Below are 22,636 nucleotides of genomic sequence, written 5' to 3' on the forward strand. Positions count from 1 at the left end.
AAAAACTGCTGAAATTAAATTATTCAAAATAAGAATTAAAATTAAAAAGAGAAGAAATGGTCAAAACACTACAAGAACACAACAGGACAAAAAGTAGATTGGAAAAGGTGAGAGACACAGAGGATCAATCTAGAAGGGCTATTATCTAACCAATAAGTTTTTTGAAAAGGTAATATACAAAAGAAAAAGGATATAATTATTCTTAAATAAATAATAAGGTCCCAGAGTAAACGCATGAGAAGCAAAATAAGATGACTGAAAAAGACTCACTCTGAGACGCACACATATGGCATTTCTGTATAAAAGGACAAATAAATAAAAGTTTTCAGAAAAACAAACATATAGAACAATCACTTGCAGAAGGATGAAAATCACACTGGCAACACACTTTCTTACCCCAATATAATACGAGTAGATAGAGAAGCATTATCTTTAAACTCCTAAGGGAAAGTTACTGCAAACATAGAATTCTTATCCAGCCAAATATCAACCCAGTGTGAGTGCAAAACACAAACATGTTTTTCACCCAAATGTAGGTGTCCTGAGAGCCTCCCACACTCACACAACTTCCGCTTGATGAAGTTAATTTGTATGTTCGTTAGCAAAATGAGGGAGGAAACCAAGAAAACAGTGTCTTTAAGAGTGCAATGGAGAAATATTCTTGAGGATGAATTTGTAGCATAGTTAAGGAATGACAGTTAAGACTGGACTAGAAGGCTCCTAGGGGTTAAGAAAAGTGGATTCCAAGTGATAGTATTAATCTTCAAGATATATTAAAGGCTGACTATGCTTTTTCAAGGAGAAAAGAAGAGACAATTTGAAATTTTTTTTAAAACTCCAGAACAATCCAAGAGAACATTATGGCCCAAATACGAAGCATCTAAAATGTGACAAGATTTTATGGAACTAATGCACCATAAGAAAAGACAAACCTTTGTTCTAGAGGCGAAGAATATCTCCTTTTAGGTGCCTAGGGGCAAAGACAACTGGACTAAAGTTAAAAAGAAAAAAAAAAAAAAGGAATAAAATCTTGGTCAGCTCTGTGGTTAAAAAAAACATTTATGTTGTCAAAATAATATCAAGAGTATTTATTGGTTTTTAACTTTTCAAATCAAAGTTTGGAAGGTTTAATTATGGTTATAGTACAGAATTGAATGTTATCAGTCTCAGCTATGTAAAAATAAATAGTTGATACAAAATAGGAATTGGAAGAAAAGAAAGAGATGAAGACAAGAGTAGAAGGCATTAATGTCATTTTCTTACACAGTGAAATATGGAGGGATACTAAGAAAAGTTAATAGAATAAGATAAGATCTAAAAATTTATTAAAATCAAGAAGACAAGATGGCCAACAGACACATGAAAAAGTCCTCAACATCACTCAGCATCAGGGACATGCAAATCAAAACCTCAGTGAGATACCACCTCATACCAGTCAGAAAGGCTAAAATTAACAAGTTAGGAAACAAGAGGTGTTGACGAGGATGCAGAGAAAGGGAACACTCCTCCATTGCTGGTGGGAATGCAAGCTGGTGCAGCCACTCTGGAAAACAGTATGGAGGGTCCTCAGAAAGTTGAAAATAGAGCTAACCCTATGAACCAGCAATCGTGTTACTGAATATTTACCCTAAAGATACAAATGTAGTGATCCAAAGGGGCACATGCATCCAAATTGTTTATAGCAGCAATGTCCACAACAGCCAAAGTATGTAAAGAACCTAGATGTACGTCAACAGATGAATGGATAAAGAAAATGTGGTATATGTATACTATGGAATACTATGCGGCCATCAAAAAAAAACAAACACAAAATCTTGCCATTTGCAATGACATGGATGGAACTAATGAGTATTTGCTAAGTGAAATAAGTGGATCAGAGAAAGACAATTATCATATGATCTCTCTGATATGAGGAATTTGAGAAGCAGGGCAGTCGTGGGAGGAAGAGAGGGAAAAAAATGAAACAAGATGGGATCGGGAGGAAGACGAACCATAAGAGACTCTTAATCTCAGGAAACGAATTGAGGGTTGCTGGGAAGTGGGAGGGAGGGATAGGGTAGGCTGGGTGATGGACATTGGGGAGGGTATGTGCTATGGTGAGTGTGAAATGTGTAAGCCTGATGACTCACAGACCTGCACCTCTGAAACAAATAATACATTATATATTATTTAAAGAAAAATCAAAAGACAATCAGAATAAATAAAATAACTCAAAAATGGGGAAATGATAAGGTGAAGCTAACAGGTAACAACTGAGTGTGAAATAATTTTTTTAAATGATAAGTGAAGGTGTACATACAATGATATATACACATGTAGACATATATATACATTTGTGAATATGTGTGTATTGGACCTCTCTTATTATGGGATAACCCAAAACTTTTAATGCATTCTTCTTTTTTAAAAGATTTTATTTATTTATTTGAGAGACAGAGAGAGACAGTGAGATCACGAGCAGGGGGGAGGGTAGAGAGAGAAGCAGGCTCCCTGCTCAGCAGGGAGGGACTGATGTGGGACTCCATCCCAGGACCCTGGGATCACGACCTGAGCCAAAGGCAGATGCTTAACCAACTGAGTCACCCAGGTGACCCATTCTCCACATTTTTATAGTTTTTTACATTCTTCCTTGAAGAAGTGGAATTGATAATTAAGGAAATTATTTTTGAGTCTCCATCATAGCTAAGATCAAGATGTAATCTAGGCACAGTCAATCAAACCCAATTCATCAGTGAACTACATGAGGGACTGGGCTAGGGGAGTCCATTTTTCTGGCACAAGGTATGAAATATGTTTTTAGGTCAGAGTCAGCAGCAACTGGCCTAGATGTTGGCATATTCGCCCCAGCACATTAATGTTTTATGATGCTAAGAAACACAGTAAGAGGCAATGCATAACCACAGAGCTGAGAGCCTCAGAGAAAAACAGTTCCATACCCTAAGCCTCTTGATTCAGCCTAGCCCATCTGTTCTGTTTTAGAAGTGTTTATTGCATGGTTCTCCCCAACTTTTATGCATTTTGCCCTTAACTTCATAACCCAGCAGGTTCACTCCTTCCTGACTCTAGTTTCAAACCTTCCGTGCTCTAGAAACAAAGCTGTATATGTTTTGAGCTATTTGCTGAACCCTGTTATTTTTGGTATATGTTTAGAATCCAGGTCTTTGCAGAAATAAATCAATTATTATGACAAAAATATCCATATAATGTCTTAAAGATATGGAAGTGGCCATCAGAACAAAACAGAGAAGTGGTTAGAAGTGGCGGTGTTTAGGAGTGGGCCTAAAAACAGGGATGGAAAATATTGTTTTGCATTATATGCTCTGCTAAACTGTTACTGACATGTAATGTATTACTTTAATTTTTTTAACCTCTCCCATTACACACAGAAAAGGCAACAAAAGAATAAACTGTAATAATAATTATGTCATTCACAATAACAACAAAAATGCATACAGTACGAAAAAATAAACTTAAGATGTGTAACAGCTACAGAAGAAATCATGTTAAAAGAGAAACAGAGAAAAAACCAAGTTCTTGGAAGAAACAGCAACAAAAACATGTGACAGGGAGTGTGTGTGTTTGGAAGGCTTGACTATCCAGGACTGATAAGGGTGGTTTCAATTTTGGAATAGAAAAATTACAGAAGTAAATGGTATTACTCCTTAATTTTACTTTTTAAATCTTTTGAAGACGATAGTTTTAATAAAGTTTTAAGTTAAATTGTAACTGCTAGACATTGTAAAACCGGAGTATTATAATAGAAAAGGCAAGAAAAACTTACCAATTATAGCATAAATGCTACAATTTCCTAAATGTAAGTACCAGTTTGATGGCCATCAAGAAAAAGAAAAAGAAAGAACAAATGTAGATTTCTTACATTGAACCTAAAATGTTAAACTAAGAACACAAAGTACCTATGAGCTTTTTCACTATGAAATGAGGTAATGGATTTCTTTCTTTTCACTGCTTTCCCTACTAGCAAAACCAAATAGTTTCAACAAAATGAAAATCTTGAGTGAAACTCAAACAATTTAAGTGTATAAGGGGACATATTAAGTAGGATTAGGAATGGAAAAATATAATTATAAAATTTAATCCTGCTTTCTCCAGTTCCATGTAGAAGTAAAAAAAATAATGCCAAATGAAATGAAATATGGTAGTGTGATTTACAAGGTGTATACAGTGTTTAGGAATGTTCTATTCTTTTAAAAAGTGTTACACAGGTGGGCAAATGTGAAAGAAAACTCTTGAAATGTTATAAAATATTTGCAAGCTCAAATTTAGAAGCATTTCATCAATAAAATTCAAACGATGATTTTTAAAGCATGAAGTTAGATAATCATCAAATAACTATTCTACCATGAGGCACGGGGATACTATGAAAATGTCAGCATTCCAGAATTTAAGATATAAGACCGAACTGCAGTTCTGCCACTCATTAGCTGAGTCACTTTGGAAGGTTTCTAACCTTTCTGAAAGACAGTTTCCTTATCTCTAAAATGGGAACAGAAATTCTTAGCATAGAGAATGGAAATGCCTCTGTTGGAACATTTTACGGTCCTGACAAAAAGCCCCGCAGGAAAGAAACAGAAATGACTCCTGGTAAACACATAGCAACCGCCAATATCTTCTACACGTACAAGTTACATTCAAATTATATCCCAAATCACAGTTATTTCATCACATCTGAAAAATATTTACAAAGTCTGCTCAAACTGGTTGAGAAGCTGCATGGTTTAATAAAAGCAGAGGACAGCAACCTTCTCAGCTGTGTGACCAGGAACAAGTTACTCAGTTTCCTCACCTATAAAATTATGACGGTGACATCTAACTAGAACTGTTGTGAATACTAAGGGAGCTATGCATAAAACATGTTGTTTTAAACTCTGACCTACCACTCACCAGTGGTATGTCAAGCCTTGTTATATTTCGTATATTTCACAAAGTTACATCAGAACCCAGGCACTATCCTAATCTTCTTCAAGACATACCTAAAACATAAGTCATACTAAAAATGGATCAGGTAGATGGAGTGATACTCTCAGGGTGTTTTTTTCTACAGAAATTACCAGTTGTTTTTTTTTTAAGATTTTATTGATTTAATTGACAGAGAGAGATCACAAGTAGGCAGAGAGGCAGGCAGAGGGAGAGGGAGAAGCAGGCTCCCTGCTGAGCAGAGAGCCCCACGTGGGGCTTGATCCCAGGACCCTGAGATCATGACCTGAGCCAAAGGCAACCGCTTAACCGACTGAGCCACCCAGGTGCCCAGAAATTACCAGTTTCTCTGTTAATTTCTTCCACTGAAAGACTGACTGCTTACTATATATTTCATGCTATTTTTGACATGCAATAATAAGATCATTCAACAAATATTTACTGAGTTTCTTCTCTATACTGCACACTCTTCTAAATTCTGAGGGACACGGTAATGAACAAAATTCACAAGACTCCCCCGCCCTCATGGAACTCCAAGGAATCATCCAAGGGCCACCATGCAGGGCAATAAATGTAGTCATCACATCCCAAGTATAGCACCCAAGAACCTAGAACGTGCTCCAATTCGTACAACTAACCAGTTGTGGTCATGACAAAGAAAATCCTATATGAACCATGAGTTGTCAAAAGCGGAACCAAGTTCCAAATTGTCAGCCTTCCTATTTTAGAACAGAGCAGCAATTCTTATCAGAAAGAATGACCTGCCTTCCCTGCCTGCATTCTCTGCAAGGTCAACCCACATCCAAAATAATTCCAAACTAAAAATGATATTTTCATTATTCCTAAAGGAAAGCACTTATTTTTACCCCAGATAGTATTGAGTCTAAAAAAGTTTTTGAATCATTTCTTAGATTATTTTATATCAGAAGCTTATAATAATCATGAAAGAAACACGTGAAATTTTAAATATACAACCTAAAATAAATTTACTTAGAGTCTACATCAGAAAAACACCTACTTCTCTCAACAATTAAATACACTAAATCCATAATAATTTTAAACCTAAATATCATTGCACCACCAAAGAGGCATATAATTTTCATCTGGGCATATTCTTTGATTACATGTTTTTATCAAAAACTTATTTAGAGAGTGAAAGAAAAGCACAGAGGGAGATTCCTAATTTGTTTTCAGTCAAATAAACGATCGTTTGTTCTGCTAAACACATTAAAGATAACATTTGGGATACATTATAATATATGCTCTAGGAAAAAAGCGCCCTGATACTCTTTATTCTGAACCTCAACATAAGATATGCTTAATTTACAATGACAGAGTCAGGCCCCATTATGGAAACCTAGTGATACTAACCATGAAACTTGGCTTAAGAGAGGCCTCTAGTGGTTACAGGTAATTACTAGCTCTCCTGCCCACCCCCGCACTGTGGTAATGTTCTTATTCTCTCATTCATTCTCCTATTCCCTCCTCTCTACCTCACCAATTAAAAACTTCCAGCAAAAGAGCTGTATTCAACCAGTGAATTATCAATCGGGTCCAAGAAATTGGACTAAAAAAATGTATGTAACTGGGAGTACTAAGCCATTATAGGTTCTCTAAAGGCAAATTCTCCAACTTCCCCACAGAACCAATTTAGAGCCATTCACACCAATACAGACCCTAAATATTACCTTGCAAGTGTTAGTAATCTTACTAAAAATGAAACCTAAGGTAATCCAAATTGATCTTATGAAAATAAAAAACCTAAAGGCTACAAAATTATAATTAAAGTCATAAAATGTAACCCATATGTTTTTACGTTTATCTTCAATAGTACTTTGGGTCTTCTCCATCTGCTTTGCACTATTCACAAATACACTAACACCAGGTGCAAACAGAGAGAGTAAGCAAACTTGGTTCTTTATATATAAATGATTAGCCACACCCAGATGACCAAGGTTTAACTTCTTCCCACTTCTTCCCAGTTCCACTCCTACAATACCCTTTTCCCTTTTTATTGAAGGACTCTGCTCCCAGAACCTCCCCACCTCCACCCCTTTCCCCCGCCAGCCTCAGAACCTGCCTTAACTTTATCCAGGGTCCCAGTGAAGTCTTTGAAGCATGAAAATAGCTGGAGTGAAAGGACAGGAGGAGAGGATGTTGAATGCTCCCTCCCAACTGTGGTCACTTCCTCATTCCACAGCAAACCTCCTTCCACCTACTTCCAGCTTCTGTCCCACATTGTAGTGCCACAAAGGCCTTTCCCTGCTCCCAGGATACCCCCAAGATACTGAGACCACAGATGCCTCAACGTGCAGCCATGCAACAACCGTTGGCATCGATGGCATATCATTAACTTTTGCTACACAAGTCAGGTCGAAAAGAGAAAAGAGAGGGAAAGCAAGAGAGAGAGAGAGGAAGTTCCTTTCTATATTACTTCCAAAGTTTGTTAAGAATTTAAAAGGTGGGACGCCTGGGTGGCTCAGTGGATTAAGCCTCTGCCTTCAGCTCAGGTCATGATCTGAGGGTCCTAGGATCGAGTACCACATCGGGCTCTCTGCTTGGCGGGGAGCCTATTTCCTCCTCTCTGTCTCTCTGCCTGCCTTTCTGCCTGCTTGTGATCTCTGTCAAATAAATAAATAAAATCTTAAAAAAAAAAAAAAAGAATTTAAAAGGTAACAACCCATCTCCTGTGTATCTCAAAAAAAAAAAAGGTAGATTACTTTGGGGGAGGAGGGAGAGACTTTGCAACAGTATCTCGTACCAGTATGCTTGAACAGAGAAAACCCCTAATCAGAAGCAGTGCCTAATAGCTATGACGGATGTTAAAAGTCACATGTCACTCCTGGGACCAGTAAGAAGACCAAAGGGAGCAGGTCCAGGCTGACCTCCTCTAGCTCCAAAGTCCTTCACAATGACCCACCTTACAAAACAGGCAAGGAAATAAGAGGAGAAAGGTTCGGAAAAACCCAAATTAGTATCATAAGGCTTGAAGAGTAAAGCATGTGTTCTTGATTCATGAGAAATCACTACAGGCCTTCCCTGGACAATGTACATGTCTCAGTTGTAAAGTTTGGTCATCCAGATCCCACGGCACCTGGCAATGATGTGATGGCAAAAGATAAAAGAAAATTTAAATTTAAAGAAACTTAAAACCATGAAATTAAGCACAGAAATGTATCAATGAAGTAAACAACCATATACCTCAATAAACGTAAATGTCAACACAGTGTAACAACTCATGTTCATTTGGATGAAATTTTTCTGAAAGATGAAATTTTATACTTTACATTTTCCTTGAGAAAAGTTGAAAAGGTTCTGGAAATATTGCCATTCAAAAGGTTAAGAAGTTTTAAAAACTACTACCCAGAAACAGTAACTCTCGTCTATGTAGAAAATTACCATAAGAACTCAATTCTCAGAAATTGTAAGATAGCTGAGGTTTACTGTAGTCACTTTCACTTTGCATTTTGGAATAAATTGGTCCTGTTCTAATGAGAATTTAAGCAATAATTTCTATATACCATGATGAAAAATGGACAACTGTCAAGAAAAATAAAACACAAGGTCAAACTAAAACTCAAGACTTTAAAATAAATGCTTCAACCTAAAAGAGATATATTCATAAAGCACTATTCAAGAGTTACTTTTCAGACTTTTGTATAAGCACCAAAAATAAGAAAAAGTACCAAACTCAAAACATTTCACTATTAAACAGTTTCATCATCAAACTTTCTTTTGCTGATACAGCACAGCAAAAATCTACTGAATGCCAACCTAATCCACGCATTTTTTTTTTCAGGTACCAAGGAATCAGCAGTCAGCCAACAGACAAAAACCCCTAACCTCACAGAACTTAACCTCCTACCAGGGGAAGAAAAATTGACAATATAAATAATAAAGTTACACAATATACTAGATCATTTCATCTCTCTAGAAAAAAAGCAAGGAGGGGTAAAAGGGAGTCTTGGTGAGACGGATGGTATTCAATATTAAGTAAGTAGGTAAGAGACCTTGAAGGAGAAAATGGTATTTGAGTGGTGACCTAACAGTCACTTGGTTGAGAATCAAAGAAGAGCATTTCCTGAAGGGTGGACAGGTGGTAGGCTATGGAAGGTGGTGAGACAAGGTAAACCCCTGCAGACCATGGTAAGAAATATGACTTTTCACTAATTTTAATGGGAAACTATTGAGGCCTTTTGAGACTAGAAGGGACCTGATGTGACTCACATTCGAAAGGATCAGTTCTGCCTATGACAAGGGACGAGCAGAAGTAAGACAGTATTTCGAGGCTATGGCCAAAACCCAGGTGAGCATGAGAGCTGGTGGGCAGATGTTGGACATACTGTGTAGGCAAAGCCAGCAAGATCTGCTTTGGAAATGAACGTGGGCAGGCAGAAAAAGAAAGAGAAAAATCAAAAAAGGTTCCAAGATAGAAAGGCAAACCCTTATCTATTTCAATAATTAACATATTTAATCTTCAAATAAAGTATAAGCATGTCAAAGCTCTATGTCAATACTTTCTTCTCTATAAACATGTGGAAATCACCTACACTCTGTAAACTGTCATTTTTCTTTTCTTTTTTGCACTGTTGTAGGCAGTTGATTTTAAGATGAAGGACAGTATTATTCTTGAATCCTGAGTTTCTTTCAAAGATTGTCATTCTCCTGCCAAAGTCAAGTTCTTCTTTTCCATAAGCAGCTTCTCTGAATTTCTATACATTAAAAAAAAAAAAAATCATTTCAAGTTGGACAGTACTTCAAGCCTAACTCTGTGCCTGGCCTCTGATTTTTTTTAACTTTGTAGCTCGCTTTTTAACTCACTCCGAATGTGGTCTATATCTCAGCAAGAAATCTATTCAAGCCCTCAACACTTAGCCAAGGTTCTTATCTCTGGGGAGCATGAGAAGAACAGCTCCACTTAGGGGTATGGGTTTCTGGCTGAATGACCAAAAAAACTGCACCAGATCAGAGGACACCAAGGCTCTCCCTAAGTCTACAAAAAGGCTCACTACATTATAAATTCAAGAAAATTAATCAGTGGCAGCACTGTGATCTAACTCTACCCCAGTACAATGCTGTAATGACTATAACCTTACAACACATCTTGATTATGACACATTTGATAACTTAGTCCTCCAGCTTTACTATTCAAGATTGCCTTGGCTAGTCTTGGCCTTACAATACATTAATAGAGTGTGTGCTTCAGTTTGCTTGCATCTTCTCTAATTTCTCAGAATAATGTTTTGTGTTTTTCTGCATAGTTTTTACATACGCATCACTCAATTTCACCCTAGATGTTTGATTTTTTTATGCTTTTTCAAATGTTATCAATTTATTTTCTATTTGTTGCTGGTATTACACATTCCTTTTCTATTTTGTTGCTGGTATATAAAGATACAATTATTGTATATTGACCTTGTTTCCAGGGGTGTTGGTAAACTGAATTCTAATGATCTGCCCATAGATTCCACTAGATCTTTTTACATACAGATCACGTTATCTATGAGTAGTAAGTTTTACTTCTTTCCAATCCAAATGATTTTTGTATCTCTTGCCCTTATGTGTGGACATCCTTGTTGCATTCTTGATCTCAATGGAAAAGAAGTCAAAATTTCAGTAGGAAATATAATTTTTGCTGTAGGCTTTTTATAGCTATTCATAGCTACAAGATAAAGCTGCTCTTTATAGATTCCCCTTCTATTTCTAGGTTACTAAGAAATTTTCATTATGAACAGATGCTGACTTTTAACAAATGTTTTTTTGTATTACAAAGATCATCAGGATTGTTTTTCCCATTTTCTGTTCACGTGGAAAACTCCATCAACCACAGTGTGAATGTTTGTGAATATCAAACACCCCTTGCATACTTGAAATTAACCCTTACTTTTATCTTTTTGTATATTGTTGGATTTGACTTTCCAATATTTTAACTTTTACATCTCCATTCATTAAAAAAAGTGTCTATAATCTTTCTTTATATACTGTCTGAAACAGATTTGATATAAAGATTGTGCCAGCCTTATATAAAGAATTTGGAAATATACCCTCTTGTTCTATTTTCTCTAAGAATTTGCATAAGAACTGTGTTTTAAAGAATTCACCAGCAAAGCCCTGTGGGTCTAGGGTTTTCCTTGTATAAGCATTAATTAAAATGGATTCAGTTTCGTTGATATATGACTATCGAGGTTTTCTACTTTTTATTTTTGAAAACATTGTATTTTCCTAGGTATCTGTCCATTTCACCCAAAAGTTATTTATAAAATTGTTCAGGCTATACTCTTAGTATATTTCTATTGTCTGTAGGCTCTGTGACTTCCCCCTTCTTCATACCTGGTGTTTGTCATTCGTGTTTGCCCTGTTTTTTTCCATTAATCTTGCTAAAGTTTTATCAAGTACATTAGTCTCTCCAAAAATCTAATTTTTACTTTATTAAACTTCTCTACTGTACATTCTGTTTCACTGATTTTTGCTCTTTATCACTACATTTATCCTATTTTCTCTAGATATGATTTTCTTTCTGGAGATGGAAATTCAGATCACTAATTTTTTTTATTCTTACTCCTCTTTTCTAAATATATGTATTTCCGGTCATACAGCTCTCTCTGAGCATGGCTTTAGCTGAATCTTGAAATTTTTGATATTTAGCAACTTCATAACCCTTCAGTTCAGTATTTTTCTAATTTCTGTTTCAGTTTCTTTTACAACCTTTGATTTAAGTGTAAATTATTTAATTTGTAAGAAGTTGAGGCTTTTCTGGAATTCTGGAAATTCTAATTTCCAGAAATTAGAATCCAATTTCTAATTGAATTCCACTATAGTCCAAACTTTAAATGACTTTAAACGTCTGAAGTTTAAGATTATATTTATGTCCTAGCATTTGGTCAATTTTGATAAATGTTCCATATTCAACTGAGCTAGGCATACTGTGGCATTTCATAATGTATACTAGATTTAATCCTTCTGTTTTTAATTACTTATATACTTGGGTTTATAGCTATCATCTATCTGTTTTCTAGTGACACACTGTTTTGTTTTGGGGTTTTTTTGTTTGCTTGTTTTGGGTTTTTTTTTTTTTAACATATTTTCCTTTCTTTTAGTTTAACCAAATACTTCCATTTATCTATAGGTCCCTTTTTAACTTGCTGGAAATATACTTTCACTATGATTTCAGTTGTTAGTCCTGAGGTTACAACATGCATCCCTAACTTACTATGATCTAATAAAAATATTACATTTAATAATTCTAGAACAATAGAATATTATAATTCCATGTATGCCCATTCTGAATGACTTATAGGATCATTTTCCTTCTGCCTAAAGAAATGCCTTGTTGTACTGTTTTTAGTAAAAATGTGCTGGTGAGAAACTCTCTCAATTTCTATGCACCTAAGGTATTTTTTTTTATTACATCTTAACTTTAGGAGTATGTTTTCAATGGGTACAGAATGTTAGGCTGGCATCTTTAGATGGTGATATCCTTAAAGCTTAAGGAGAAATATTTTTTATATGGCTTCTGACCAATTCATTCTTTCCTCTTCTGGAATTCTAATTATATATGGGACAGATCTTTTAACCAGATCCCCAGTGTGTTTTATGCTCTCTTCTGCTCTAATCTATTCTATTTTTCCCCTCTCTCTGTGTTTCAGGTTGGACATTTTCTATATACTTGCCTTCTAGTTCATAATACTATCATCTACTAAACCCAGTAAGCTTGTAAACACATCCGCTGAGTTCTTACTGACAAATATTTCTTTAAGTTCTACAATTCTCTCTCTCTCTCTCTCTCTCTCTAACACACACACATATACACACACTCCTCCAGGGTAATTCTTTACCTTCTTACCTCTTTTGTTCTTTTTCTTCCTTCTATATTCCTAAAGATAATAAAATCTTTGTTTGCTAACTCCAATGACTGGATCGCCTCTGTTTCTGCTTTCTATTGTTTCTGTTTTCTCTTGGTTTGGAATCAAATTGTCCTGTCTCTTCATATACTTAGTAATTTTTTATTGAATGCTGATTCACAGAGGTTCCAGATGATGGGAGGACTGACTCCTTGTGCTGGGCAGACAGAACAGAAGGTAAGTTATATTAATCCAATAAGGAACTAAAAGGGAGAGAGGCTGTGCTGTGGATCTGCGAAGCTTCAGTCTACTTCTTGTAGATCCTAAGACCTGATTCTACAATTCTCAACTGAGAGGATGGCTGATCTTTGACACTCCAGTCTCAAAAGATGGCTTGGCCCTCCAGGCATTTCCTGCTTAGTTTCCACCATACACAGCTGTAAAATTTGACGTTTATCTTGAAGGGGAGCCCAACTGTGTGTTTCAGCACCCCTCCCTCCCAAGTTTCCTATTTTGTCACTACAACCCATGAAACATGGATCCTTTACAACCTGGGTTCTCAGTGTCTAGCTGAGACTTACTTGGCAGGTGCCCCCAAGCAAAAAGAGTCAATTTACCATGCCCTTCAGGGCTTTCAACTCTCCTCAGTGATGTTCTTAAGCTATCCCCTCCCCTCACACTTCCAACTTCCAAGGTAGGACTGTCTCCCAGGCACTTCAAAACTCAGGAATTTTTATTCTGCTTTTCAGAGGCTTCCAGCTTAGCTCTCTAATATCAGGTCCAGAACAGAGTAGATGAACCACTGGTTCTTGGCTCCTGGACCCACTCAGGTCTCCAATTTTGTAGCTTCCCTGAGCAACATTCAAACACTCTGCAGCTCTCTGTCCCCCAAGCAATTTTTCAGGATTATAACTTCTAAACAATGCTTCAAGGCTCAAGCAAAAAGAATGACTATGTTTTTTAAAACAGTTAAATTCAGGCTGCATTAACCAATTCCTCAACTGTCTCAGAATCATTTTACTATGCATAATATGCTAATGTTTATGTATGTTCAATAAGTTGTTTTTGTTTTTGTTTTTTTAACCTTTAATGGCCTTTCCTTGAGTAGGTATTCCAAAACATGCTTTTGGGTGTTGAGCTTAACATGTCATGAACAAAGCTAACAAATCTAATTTTATTTTATGTCATGAACAAAGCTAACAAATCTAATTTTATCATAAAACAAAAGAACCAACAAAACACAGCACTAACTGAAAAAGATAATAAACATAAATTTTGATCACTACAGAATTCATGAAGAAAACTTAACTATAGTTTAACCAAAAAAAAAAAAAAAAAGGAAGAAGAAGTAGCAGTCTCACTTTTAATGAGGTTTAGCTCTAGGGTCCTCTTCTTTAAAGTCATCTCCAACCCCTAGAAATATAACATGATGAAAGCACCCCAACACAAGACTAAAAGGATGAGGCCAGCAACTCAGTGGTTTGATGAATCACCTTTCCATTCAGGAGTCTCTGTGTCCTCTTTCATCTTTTCCAGCAGTAAAGGGCCCCAAGGAACTAGGATCTACATTCCGGATCACACAAAGATGCTATCAGTAGATTTAATAAAGGAGGGAGGGGGCATAGCCCACAAGCAAAGTTATGTAGAGGTAAATATAAATAAATAATTTCCCCCTTCTTTCTTCTTCTCTCTTCATTTTACCTTCACAATTAAGCGTGGAGTGTTGTTATATTTGTGTTTTACCATAAGCTGCTCCAAATTCTGTTTGGATGTATAAAGTATATAAAAATGTTAATAGTTTAAAACTACTCACCCCAACCATTTAACAGTACTCCCCACTACAGCATAACAAAACATTATATCCCCATAGAAAAGCACCATTCACCCTATAACTACAAACCCCAAGAATAAATGGGGGATATGGCTGCAAAAAAGAAGCCCACTCTGGGGCAAAGGCTATCAGCTCCAGTTTAACCATAATTTGGAATATTTGGTTACTTGAAAGAAAACCCAGTGTTTGATCTGATTTGAGAAAGCCTACAAGAGGCATGACTCTCCTGCAGTTATGAGTAGTTCAACCTAAAATACTGCTCTTAATGATGGAAACTAGAAAGACTAAGAATATTGTAGAAGCCATCCATAACCATTTCAAGTGTCTAGATGATGTCAAGTGAGTCTACAGAACATTTACTATCGTAAGTCTTCCAATAAATTATAAAATAATCTTTACCTAAACATACCCTACGCTATACTCTAAGAGCAGCAGTAGCTGCAGATCTTTTTCACACGACTAACCTAAGAAACAGCAAAGCTATTCTTAAAAAATGATATAAAATACACTAGGTCTTAGAATTCACTTGCTATAACAGTAAATCAAGAAAAAGTAAGACATGCCACATTATCTCAACTTTAGTACATAAGACCATCACACAAAAACAGCTAAATCTTCCTTATAGACCACAATGGAAACAGATGCACTTGGGTTTATTAATATGAAAGCCATCAGTTATAACCAAGTAAATGAGAACTGAACTATATTCCTGAGAAGGGACTATCAAGAGTTTGCTTAGATTGAAAACTAAAAGCAGACGGAATCTCACAACATAACACTCAAACTGTGATTCACAGTACAAAGACTATGTAGCGAGGGTTGTTTTGGGGTTTTGTTATGTTTCTGTTTTTGTTTTTGGCTTTGTTTTGTTTTTTAAATAATCCATCTCCACCTCTTTTGGAAAGGAGACAAATGAAAATGCAGCCAACCCATTTAGTTGATTCTATTAAACCTTGCTTATCGAACCATAACCCATAAGTAGTTAAAAACACAGGTGACCTCAACAACCTGATATGCTCTCATTTGCACTACTCCATTACTTTCACAGCTCAACCCAAGCAGGATGCATGAAGGACACAGTTCCATAATATTTTAAACAAAGAACTATGGGAGGGAAAAACCCGCAAGTGATTGGTTTCCTTGAGCATTAAGCTGTGTATATAACATATGGGTCTGTCACAGCATAAGTTTCGAAGTTTTCAATCTGTTGAAAATGCTCACAAAGCTTGAAATTTCAAAACAATTCCTTGCAAACCGCCAATGAATCTGGTCCACAGGTTTAAGGAAATGACACTCTATCAACACTATATTCATACCTTGCAGACTGTATCCACATCCCAAGGTAGTATAGTCCTCAGATCAATGACTTCACAAGACACTCCCAGCTTCTCTTGAGCCATGGAAGCTACCTCTCGGATCACGTGAACCTGAAATAAAAATAACGGAAAATAACTACAGAGATTTAGACCCAAAAAGTCAGATGAATTCTGACATCATTAACAGAAAGAGTCTCTAAAGTCAGAGGAACTTACTAGCAATGGAGAATTAAATTTGTTTTAGATATGTTGAACCCCGTATTTCCCCAAAGTAATCAAACACAGATGTCCAGAAAATAGTTGGAAAGATATCCTTAATTTCAGGAAAGGAAAGCGGTCATTAATAGAGACACTGATTGTAAAGATACCAGCACACAGAAAGTGAAGTTAGAGGAGCAGGTTGAGTTTCTAGTGAAAGCTGTGGAAGGAGAAGTAAAGGGCGGAACTCATGGGACCCTGAAGAGGACCAACATTTATGGGGAAAATGGAGGAGGAGGAACTCACTTGAAGAAGAAAAGGGAAAAAAAGGAGGAGAAGGTGAAGGAGGAGGAGGAGAAGAGGAGGAAGAGGAGGAAAAGGAAGAAGAAGAGGAAGAGGAAGAAGAAGAAGAAGAAGAAGCAGCCCCAGCAGCAGAGGAGGAGGAAGAAGAGGAGGAGGTGCCTGGGTGGCTCAGTCAATTAAGTCACTAACTCTTAATTTGAGCTCAGGTCATGACCTCAGGGTCATGAGATTGAGCCCTGAGTCAGGCTCCAACCTAGTGTGGAACCACTTGCGCAGGGTAAGAGAGGAAAGAAAAGGAAGGAAGGGAGGGAGGAAAAAGAAAAACCAGGAGACAATGTATCCCAGAAACCAAAGAAGAAAGGTTTTCATGGAAACAGTTGTCTGTGTCATACAGTGTAGCAATATGGGATTAGGGTTGATTTAAAAATTAGAAAATTAGTGGGGCACCTGAGTGGCTCAGTGGGTTGAGCGTCTGCCTTCAGCTTGGGTCATGGTCTCAGGGTCCTGGGATTGAGCCCCACATGAGGCTCTCTGCTCAGCGGGGAGCCTGCTTCTACCTCTCACTCTCTCTCTGCCTGCCTCTCTGCCTACTTGTGATCTCTGTCTGCCAAGTAAATAAATAAAATTTAAAAAAAAAATAAAAATTAGAAAATTAGTAATGTTAGCATTAATAGTTTTAGTAAATCAGTGGGGACAGAACTCATAGGTATAAGAACATAAGGAAGTTAAGGAATTAAATACAGGTAGTAGAAAATAGTCATTCAAGTTTAGTGATAAAAGAAAGGAGGAAATACACTGGTATTTAAGAAGAAAGTAGGGTAAAGAATAGGTACTTTTTAGAGAGGGAAGAAATATACACCCTTTTAATAAAAGGGACATTGAAAGGAGAAATGCATTAGAGGGAAGGGGCCACTCGTAAGTTACAGGCCTAGAAAAGGCAAAATGGAATCTGAAAGATCTGTAGAGGGAGCTATGAAAACCACGGGACAAAAGAGAAAGAGGAGTAAAGGACTGGCAACAGACACAGAAGGTGTGAGGAAAAGGTAAGTTATAGGACATAGCATCTAATATACTAACTTCCCTATTACAAAGAGAGGCGAAGATGCACACTGAGTGACCGAGATAAAGGTAAGAGTTTTTCCCACTGGCGGTAAGACACCAGGAGAGCTACCTCTCCGTGCCAAAAATCAAGTGGAAAAGAGAGTCAGAGGGTATAGTATTACACATGATTTCTTTTTCTTCACTTAATGCTGTACACGTTTTCTAAAATAAGTACTTCTTTCACACAGAAAAAAAGAAAAATGGACCATTTGTTTAGAAGAAGGAGATAGAGAAGAGGTAGATATCTCCGGCCAGAGAGGAGTCTGGAGGCAGAATGACGTGATAACAAGCACTGGGGAAACTAAGGCAGATGAGTACCGAGGTTCACCGGAACACAGGAAGGTACAGACTTTTGAAGCTGGACTCCTGGCTGGTGTACATAGCTGAGCAAGCATCACAAGAGATGGCAGCAGATGTAATGAAAAAGACAGAAGTCAAGCACAGAAACAAGTATGAGGACATATAATGCATGCTTCAGAAGAAACAATTTCCCATGAGTACATTTCTATCAACTCAACAGATTTGTAAGCTTCACCACATGCATATATATTTTAATATGACTGAACAGGCACCTCACCCTCAACCAGAAGTCAGTACCAGATACAGATGTAGCACTAATAAGACTTAAATTTGACCTATAAGAAAAACAACACTTTGGATTTTTATAGTATCAGGATTAAAAACGAGAGCTTCCAAGCACAACACGGACATCATCAGTTCTTAGAAATGTTACCGACCTGAGTGCCCCAGGCAACTAGAGTCACGTCACTCCCTTCCTGAATGACTTCGGCCTGGGACAGGGGAATGTTGTATGGTTCTACAGGAACCTGTTCAACTAAATATAGGACAGGGAAAAAAATAAAAATTTATTTTTTCTCATGTGGCGCTTGTGCATTAAGAGAATATAAGAATTTCACTGTGGCAAGCTTTCTTTTATTTTTCTCCCAAATTCCATAAGTTACTTAAAACAGAAATAGCATTTATTATATGGCTCTATGACAATACTACACATATGAAAAAGTTGCATGTTAATGTAGAAAATATATCAGCTACCCTGGCACAGAAGAAGGACTTTGGGTAAAAAACTAAGAAAATCTTACAGTAAGGGCTTTGGTTGACAACATACCAATATTGGTTCATTAACTGTAACGAATATGCCATACTACTATAAGAGGTTAATGATACAGAAAACTGAGTGCAGGGTATATAGAAACTCTCCTGTACTAGCCTATCCTCGCACTTTTTCTGTGAATCTAAAACTGTTCTAAAACAATAAAGTTAAAAATTTTTACCATGTTTCCACTAAAACTTGATCAGACTGAATTAAGTTCTCAGACAAGTTTTCTATCTAGAAGTTGATGTAGGAGGGCGCCTGGGTGGCTCAGTGGGTTAAAGCCTCTGCTTTCGGCTCAGGTCATGATCCCAGGGTCCTGGGATCAAGCCCCGCATCGGGCTCTCTGCTCAGCAGGGAGCCTGCTTCCTCCTCTCTCTCTGCCTACTTGTGATCCCTGTCTATCAAATAAATAAATAAAATCTTTAAAAAAAAAAAAGAAGAAGAAGAAGTTGAAGTAGGGGGGCTTGAAACACAAGACATACAGAGGAGGGCCAAATTTTTAAGTATATTTCATTTTTACACCATGCATCTACAAATACCTCATCAACTACCGCAGCTGACACCACCGTAAATTTCAAAGCTGAATCCTTTTGACCTCAAGAAGATTCACTAGATCAGTTCCATTAGACCAAGGAAGAATAAGCCACTGGTAAGACTACTTCATGATTATTTTTGCCCAATCAAGTACATGCAATAGAAAGACTGAATTCCAGGGGAAATCATAAGGTGAATTTTTAAATGAAATTGAGTAAGAAGTTGATGGAATTGCTGCATTATGCTGGGAAGCCTTCTTAAATTCCCACCTGAGACCAGTCATACAGTAATTAAGAGCGGTGGGGAGAAGTAATAGAAGTGGTTGGGGGGAAGAAAACAATCCCTTTTTTTAACTTTCTCTATAATCTTTTATTATTGTTGCATGGGGTTTTTTTTTTAATTTTTAAATTTTTTTTTTTTAATTCGATGAGCAAAGAAGGACAAACTAAAAGGTCCCATCTGTGCCCTAGTGAGTTGTCTGAACTCCACTGCCCAGAGTCCTCAATACCAACAACTTCCTGCGCATCTGCAGGGGACAGCTTTCATGCTTTGTGTTATCCGGGCTTCTTAATCCTCTTCCTAAATTAGGGAAATGCCCCATATGATGAGGCAGGGCCCTTGGTCCACAAAAGAAGTAAGGACCCCATCTGCACTTTTCCAGGCTTCATTGCAGTGATGGCACAAAATGTGGGCTCTGCTGATCTGACACACCCAGGCCAAGAGCAGCAGCGATCCAGGATCCATCCTAGAGTACTGGTAAGAATGGAGGCTGATTCGGCTTTCAGGCTCAGTGGTGGCAACCATTCAAACTCTAGTTCCATGGCACTGTTAGCTGCTGGGGCATCTTTGCAAAACCAGTTACACAGTAGAATTCTGGGTACTGCTTCTAGACATAAGGCTTCTAAGCCCAGTTCTTAGGCACACCGAAGATTTCTGAGCTGTTCACTCCTTCAATACATCTTTCTGCTTATATGGGCCAGAGTTGGAGTTCTGCTTGAAAATTAAGATCCCCAACTAATTCAGTGTCTTTTCAGATGTTCATAATATTGAAGTATGCACATTCATAAACATAGGTGAATCTTTTTTTCCACATATATAATCACCCTGATCTAAAGGTCTTCTTATCATCTCTCCTTTTTTCACTTGGCAATATATTTTGGTCATGTTTTCATGTCAAAAAACATGGTTTTTAAAATCATTTGTAAGTATAATCTATCAAATTTAATAGCACTGTTATCAGTGATGAGGAAAATTCTATTTCTCGTTTTTTATTTCCAATCCAATAGCATTTCTATAACCACCCCAGAGACAGAAATGAATATTTTTTAGATCACAGATATGTTTAAATAATACACTAAAATCTACCCAACCACTCAAAGCAGATGACAAGCTAATTAACAAACATGAGGCATAAGCTGCTTTAGAAAACTCATAAGCATTAAAAGCATTTTTTAAAGTTTTTGTATAACAAGTAAACTACGTTGAGCCCGATACTTCTATCTAAACCAGTGGGTAGGTCAATTTTTGTAAACAGTATCTTACTGGAACACAGCCATTCATTTACATATCATCTAAGGCTGTTTTTGTCCTACAACAGCAGAGCTGAGTTGACAAAAGACAGCATGGTCTACAGGCTAAAATTCTACTACCTGTTCCTTTACAGAAAAAGTCTGCCACCCTCAATTCTAAACAGTGTTTTCAGAGGTTAATTCCAGCCCATTCATGGACAGCTTAAATCTAGTATTTGATGGACAGATGAACCAACAGATACACAGGCAGACAAAGGGACACACAAACAGGGAGACAAACATTCAACTGGAGTAGTACATTCTACATAGCAGTTCTCAGTTGCTAAACCAAAGCCATGGTCAACAACGATGCTCATGATATCCAACAAACATGGGAAAGGCAGCACATAAGCTCTTTGCCATCATCAAGTCTTCTTTCCTCTGGCAGCAAGATCTGCATGCCAACAGACAAGCCTTGAAGCCAGCACACCCTGTCTTGTCAGTGAGTCAGTCGTTGTCGTTCAAGAATCTTGTCTTTCCCGACTTTTAAATCAGCTGCCAAGTGATTAGCAAATCCCTGGAACACACAGTTCTAATGGCTGGCACACCAAAAGAAATGGGTTAGCATCCTGGCCCACTTCCTTTGAAAAGCTGCCAGTGAGTGACTAACTGCTTCATTGTATTAAATAAATTACCCAGAATAATAAGACCTCATTACTTTAACACTTAATTAAGGAACAACATGGCAAACAAAGTGTTGTTCTCCATCAACAAGATCGTGTAGAGAATTAGATTCAAGAAGAGTCTCTTATTAAAAACACCCCCCTCCCAAAAAAAAAATCTACTAGATTTGCATAAATTTAATCCCTGAGAGCAGACGAATGAGAATATGTTTGTTTATTTGAACTTGGCAAACAGGTCACCCAGAGGGCAAGCCATAATTCACAGGTACTTTAGTTACACTAATTTAAAAGATACTTACTCCAAGAGACGGTTATTATTTCGAATGAGAACTCCTGCATTCCTACCCCATGACTATGTGCTTTTTGAAAGAGCACAGGTAAGAGAAGTAATAACAGAAAATTTCAGGAACCGAAGAGCCCCTATACAGTCCTATTACAGATTCCTGTTTTCATAGCAGTGGGACCAACTGAGACCACTCCATTTCACCAAATGCTGATTACATCCCAGTCTCAGCACTAATGAGCATTCCAGACAAACCCTTGAGCATTGGACATATATTGACAAAAATGTGTCATCCGGAAAAATTAAGAAATCAGGATTCCTAAGACCAAAATTTAAAAGATGCAATTTTTGGCTCAAATATCAGATCGGATTTTTTAAACATATTTTTTAATTTCCACATATATGTGTCCTTTGTAGATGCACTTATATTCATGTTACTGTAGATGCACTTATATTCATATTACATGTGCACTTACAGGCTCATGGCATTAAGGAGTTCATTCCTGGCCCCATTTTTATTTTCCATCCTTCCTCCTTCCTTTTTCCTTCTCATTTTGTCATTTGTTTGATTGAACACATTTTTAAAATAAAACAGTGGCCAAATGTATATGCTATGGACAATACACCTTTATTCATTTAATAGTTACTGCCTACCCAATATACGCAGACATCATACAAGACACGAATATGAAACTGAAAGGGGCAGCCCCTGTCTTTGACAAGCACACACTCAACTGGGAGTTAGAAGGATAGACAGACATGATCGGCAAACAAAAACGTGATACAATAGTGGGAATAAACCACTCTAGGAAAACAGAGGGAAGCACCAACATAGTTGTAAGGATCGAGGAAGATCACCACCAGGGAGGCCACAACTGAGAAGGGTCTTAGAGCTAACAAGGAAATGAAGAGGGTATGCCGCGTAGAAAGAAAAATATATACAAAGAAATGGAGGTATGACGTGTGTGTTCGCATCTGCAAACGAGTCA

At 37.2% G+C, this 22,636-nt stretch overlaps 1 protein-coding gene and 1 long non-coding RNA gene across 3 annotated transcripts in view; both read right to left on the reverse strand.

The window, feature by feature from the left end:
- BCKDHB (branched chain keto acid dehydrogenase E1 subunit beta) overlaps positions 1-22,636 on the reverse strand; it is a 217,720-nt gene that overhangs the window by 128,076 nt on the left and 67,008 nt on the right. Inside the window, exons 7-9 of one of the 2 annotated variants that reach the window (XR_014311931.1) lie at positions 18,263-18,360; positions 14,138-16,034; positions 12,904-12,993 (exon numbers count right to left, since the gene is read on the reverse strand). Coding sequence is in view for 1 of the 2 variants with exons in the window: in XM_082731185.1 (XP_082587311.1) it covers positions 15,924-16,034; positions 18,263-18,360 (209 nt within the window). In the remaining variant the exon portion in view is untranslated. Of the gene's footprint in view, positions 1-12,903; positions 12,994-14,137; positions 16,035-18,262; positions 18,361-22,636 lie in introns of those variants that run through there. The other variant, XM_082731185.1, reaches the window with a different exon arrangement.
- Positions 9,384-12,906, reverse strand: LOC309865061. The gene is made up of 2 exons (XR_014311932.1): positions 12,779-12,906; positions 9,384-9,647 (listed from the first exon to the last, which is right to left on the reverse strand). It is a non-coding gene; the product is annotated as an uncharacterized lncRNA (long non-coding RNA).

Source organism: Mustela nivalis (genome assembly GCF_964662115.1).
Source record: "Mustela nivalis genome assembly, chromosome: 5".
NCBI lineage: Eukaryota > Metazoa > Chordata > Mammalia > Carnivora > Mustelidae > Mustela > Mustela nivalis.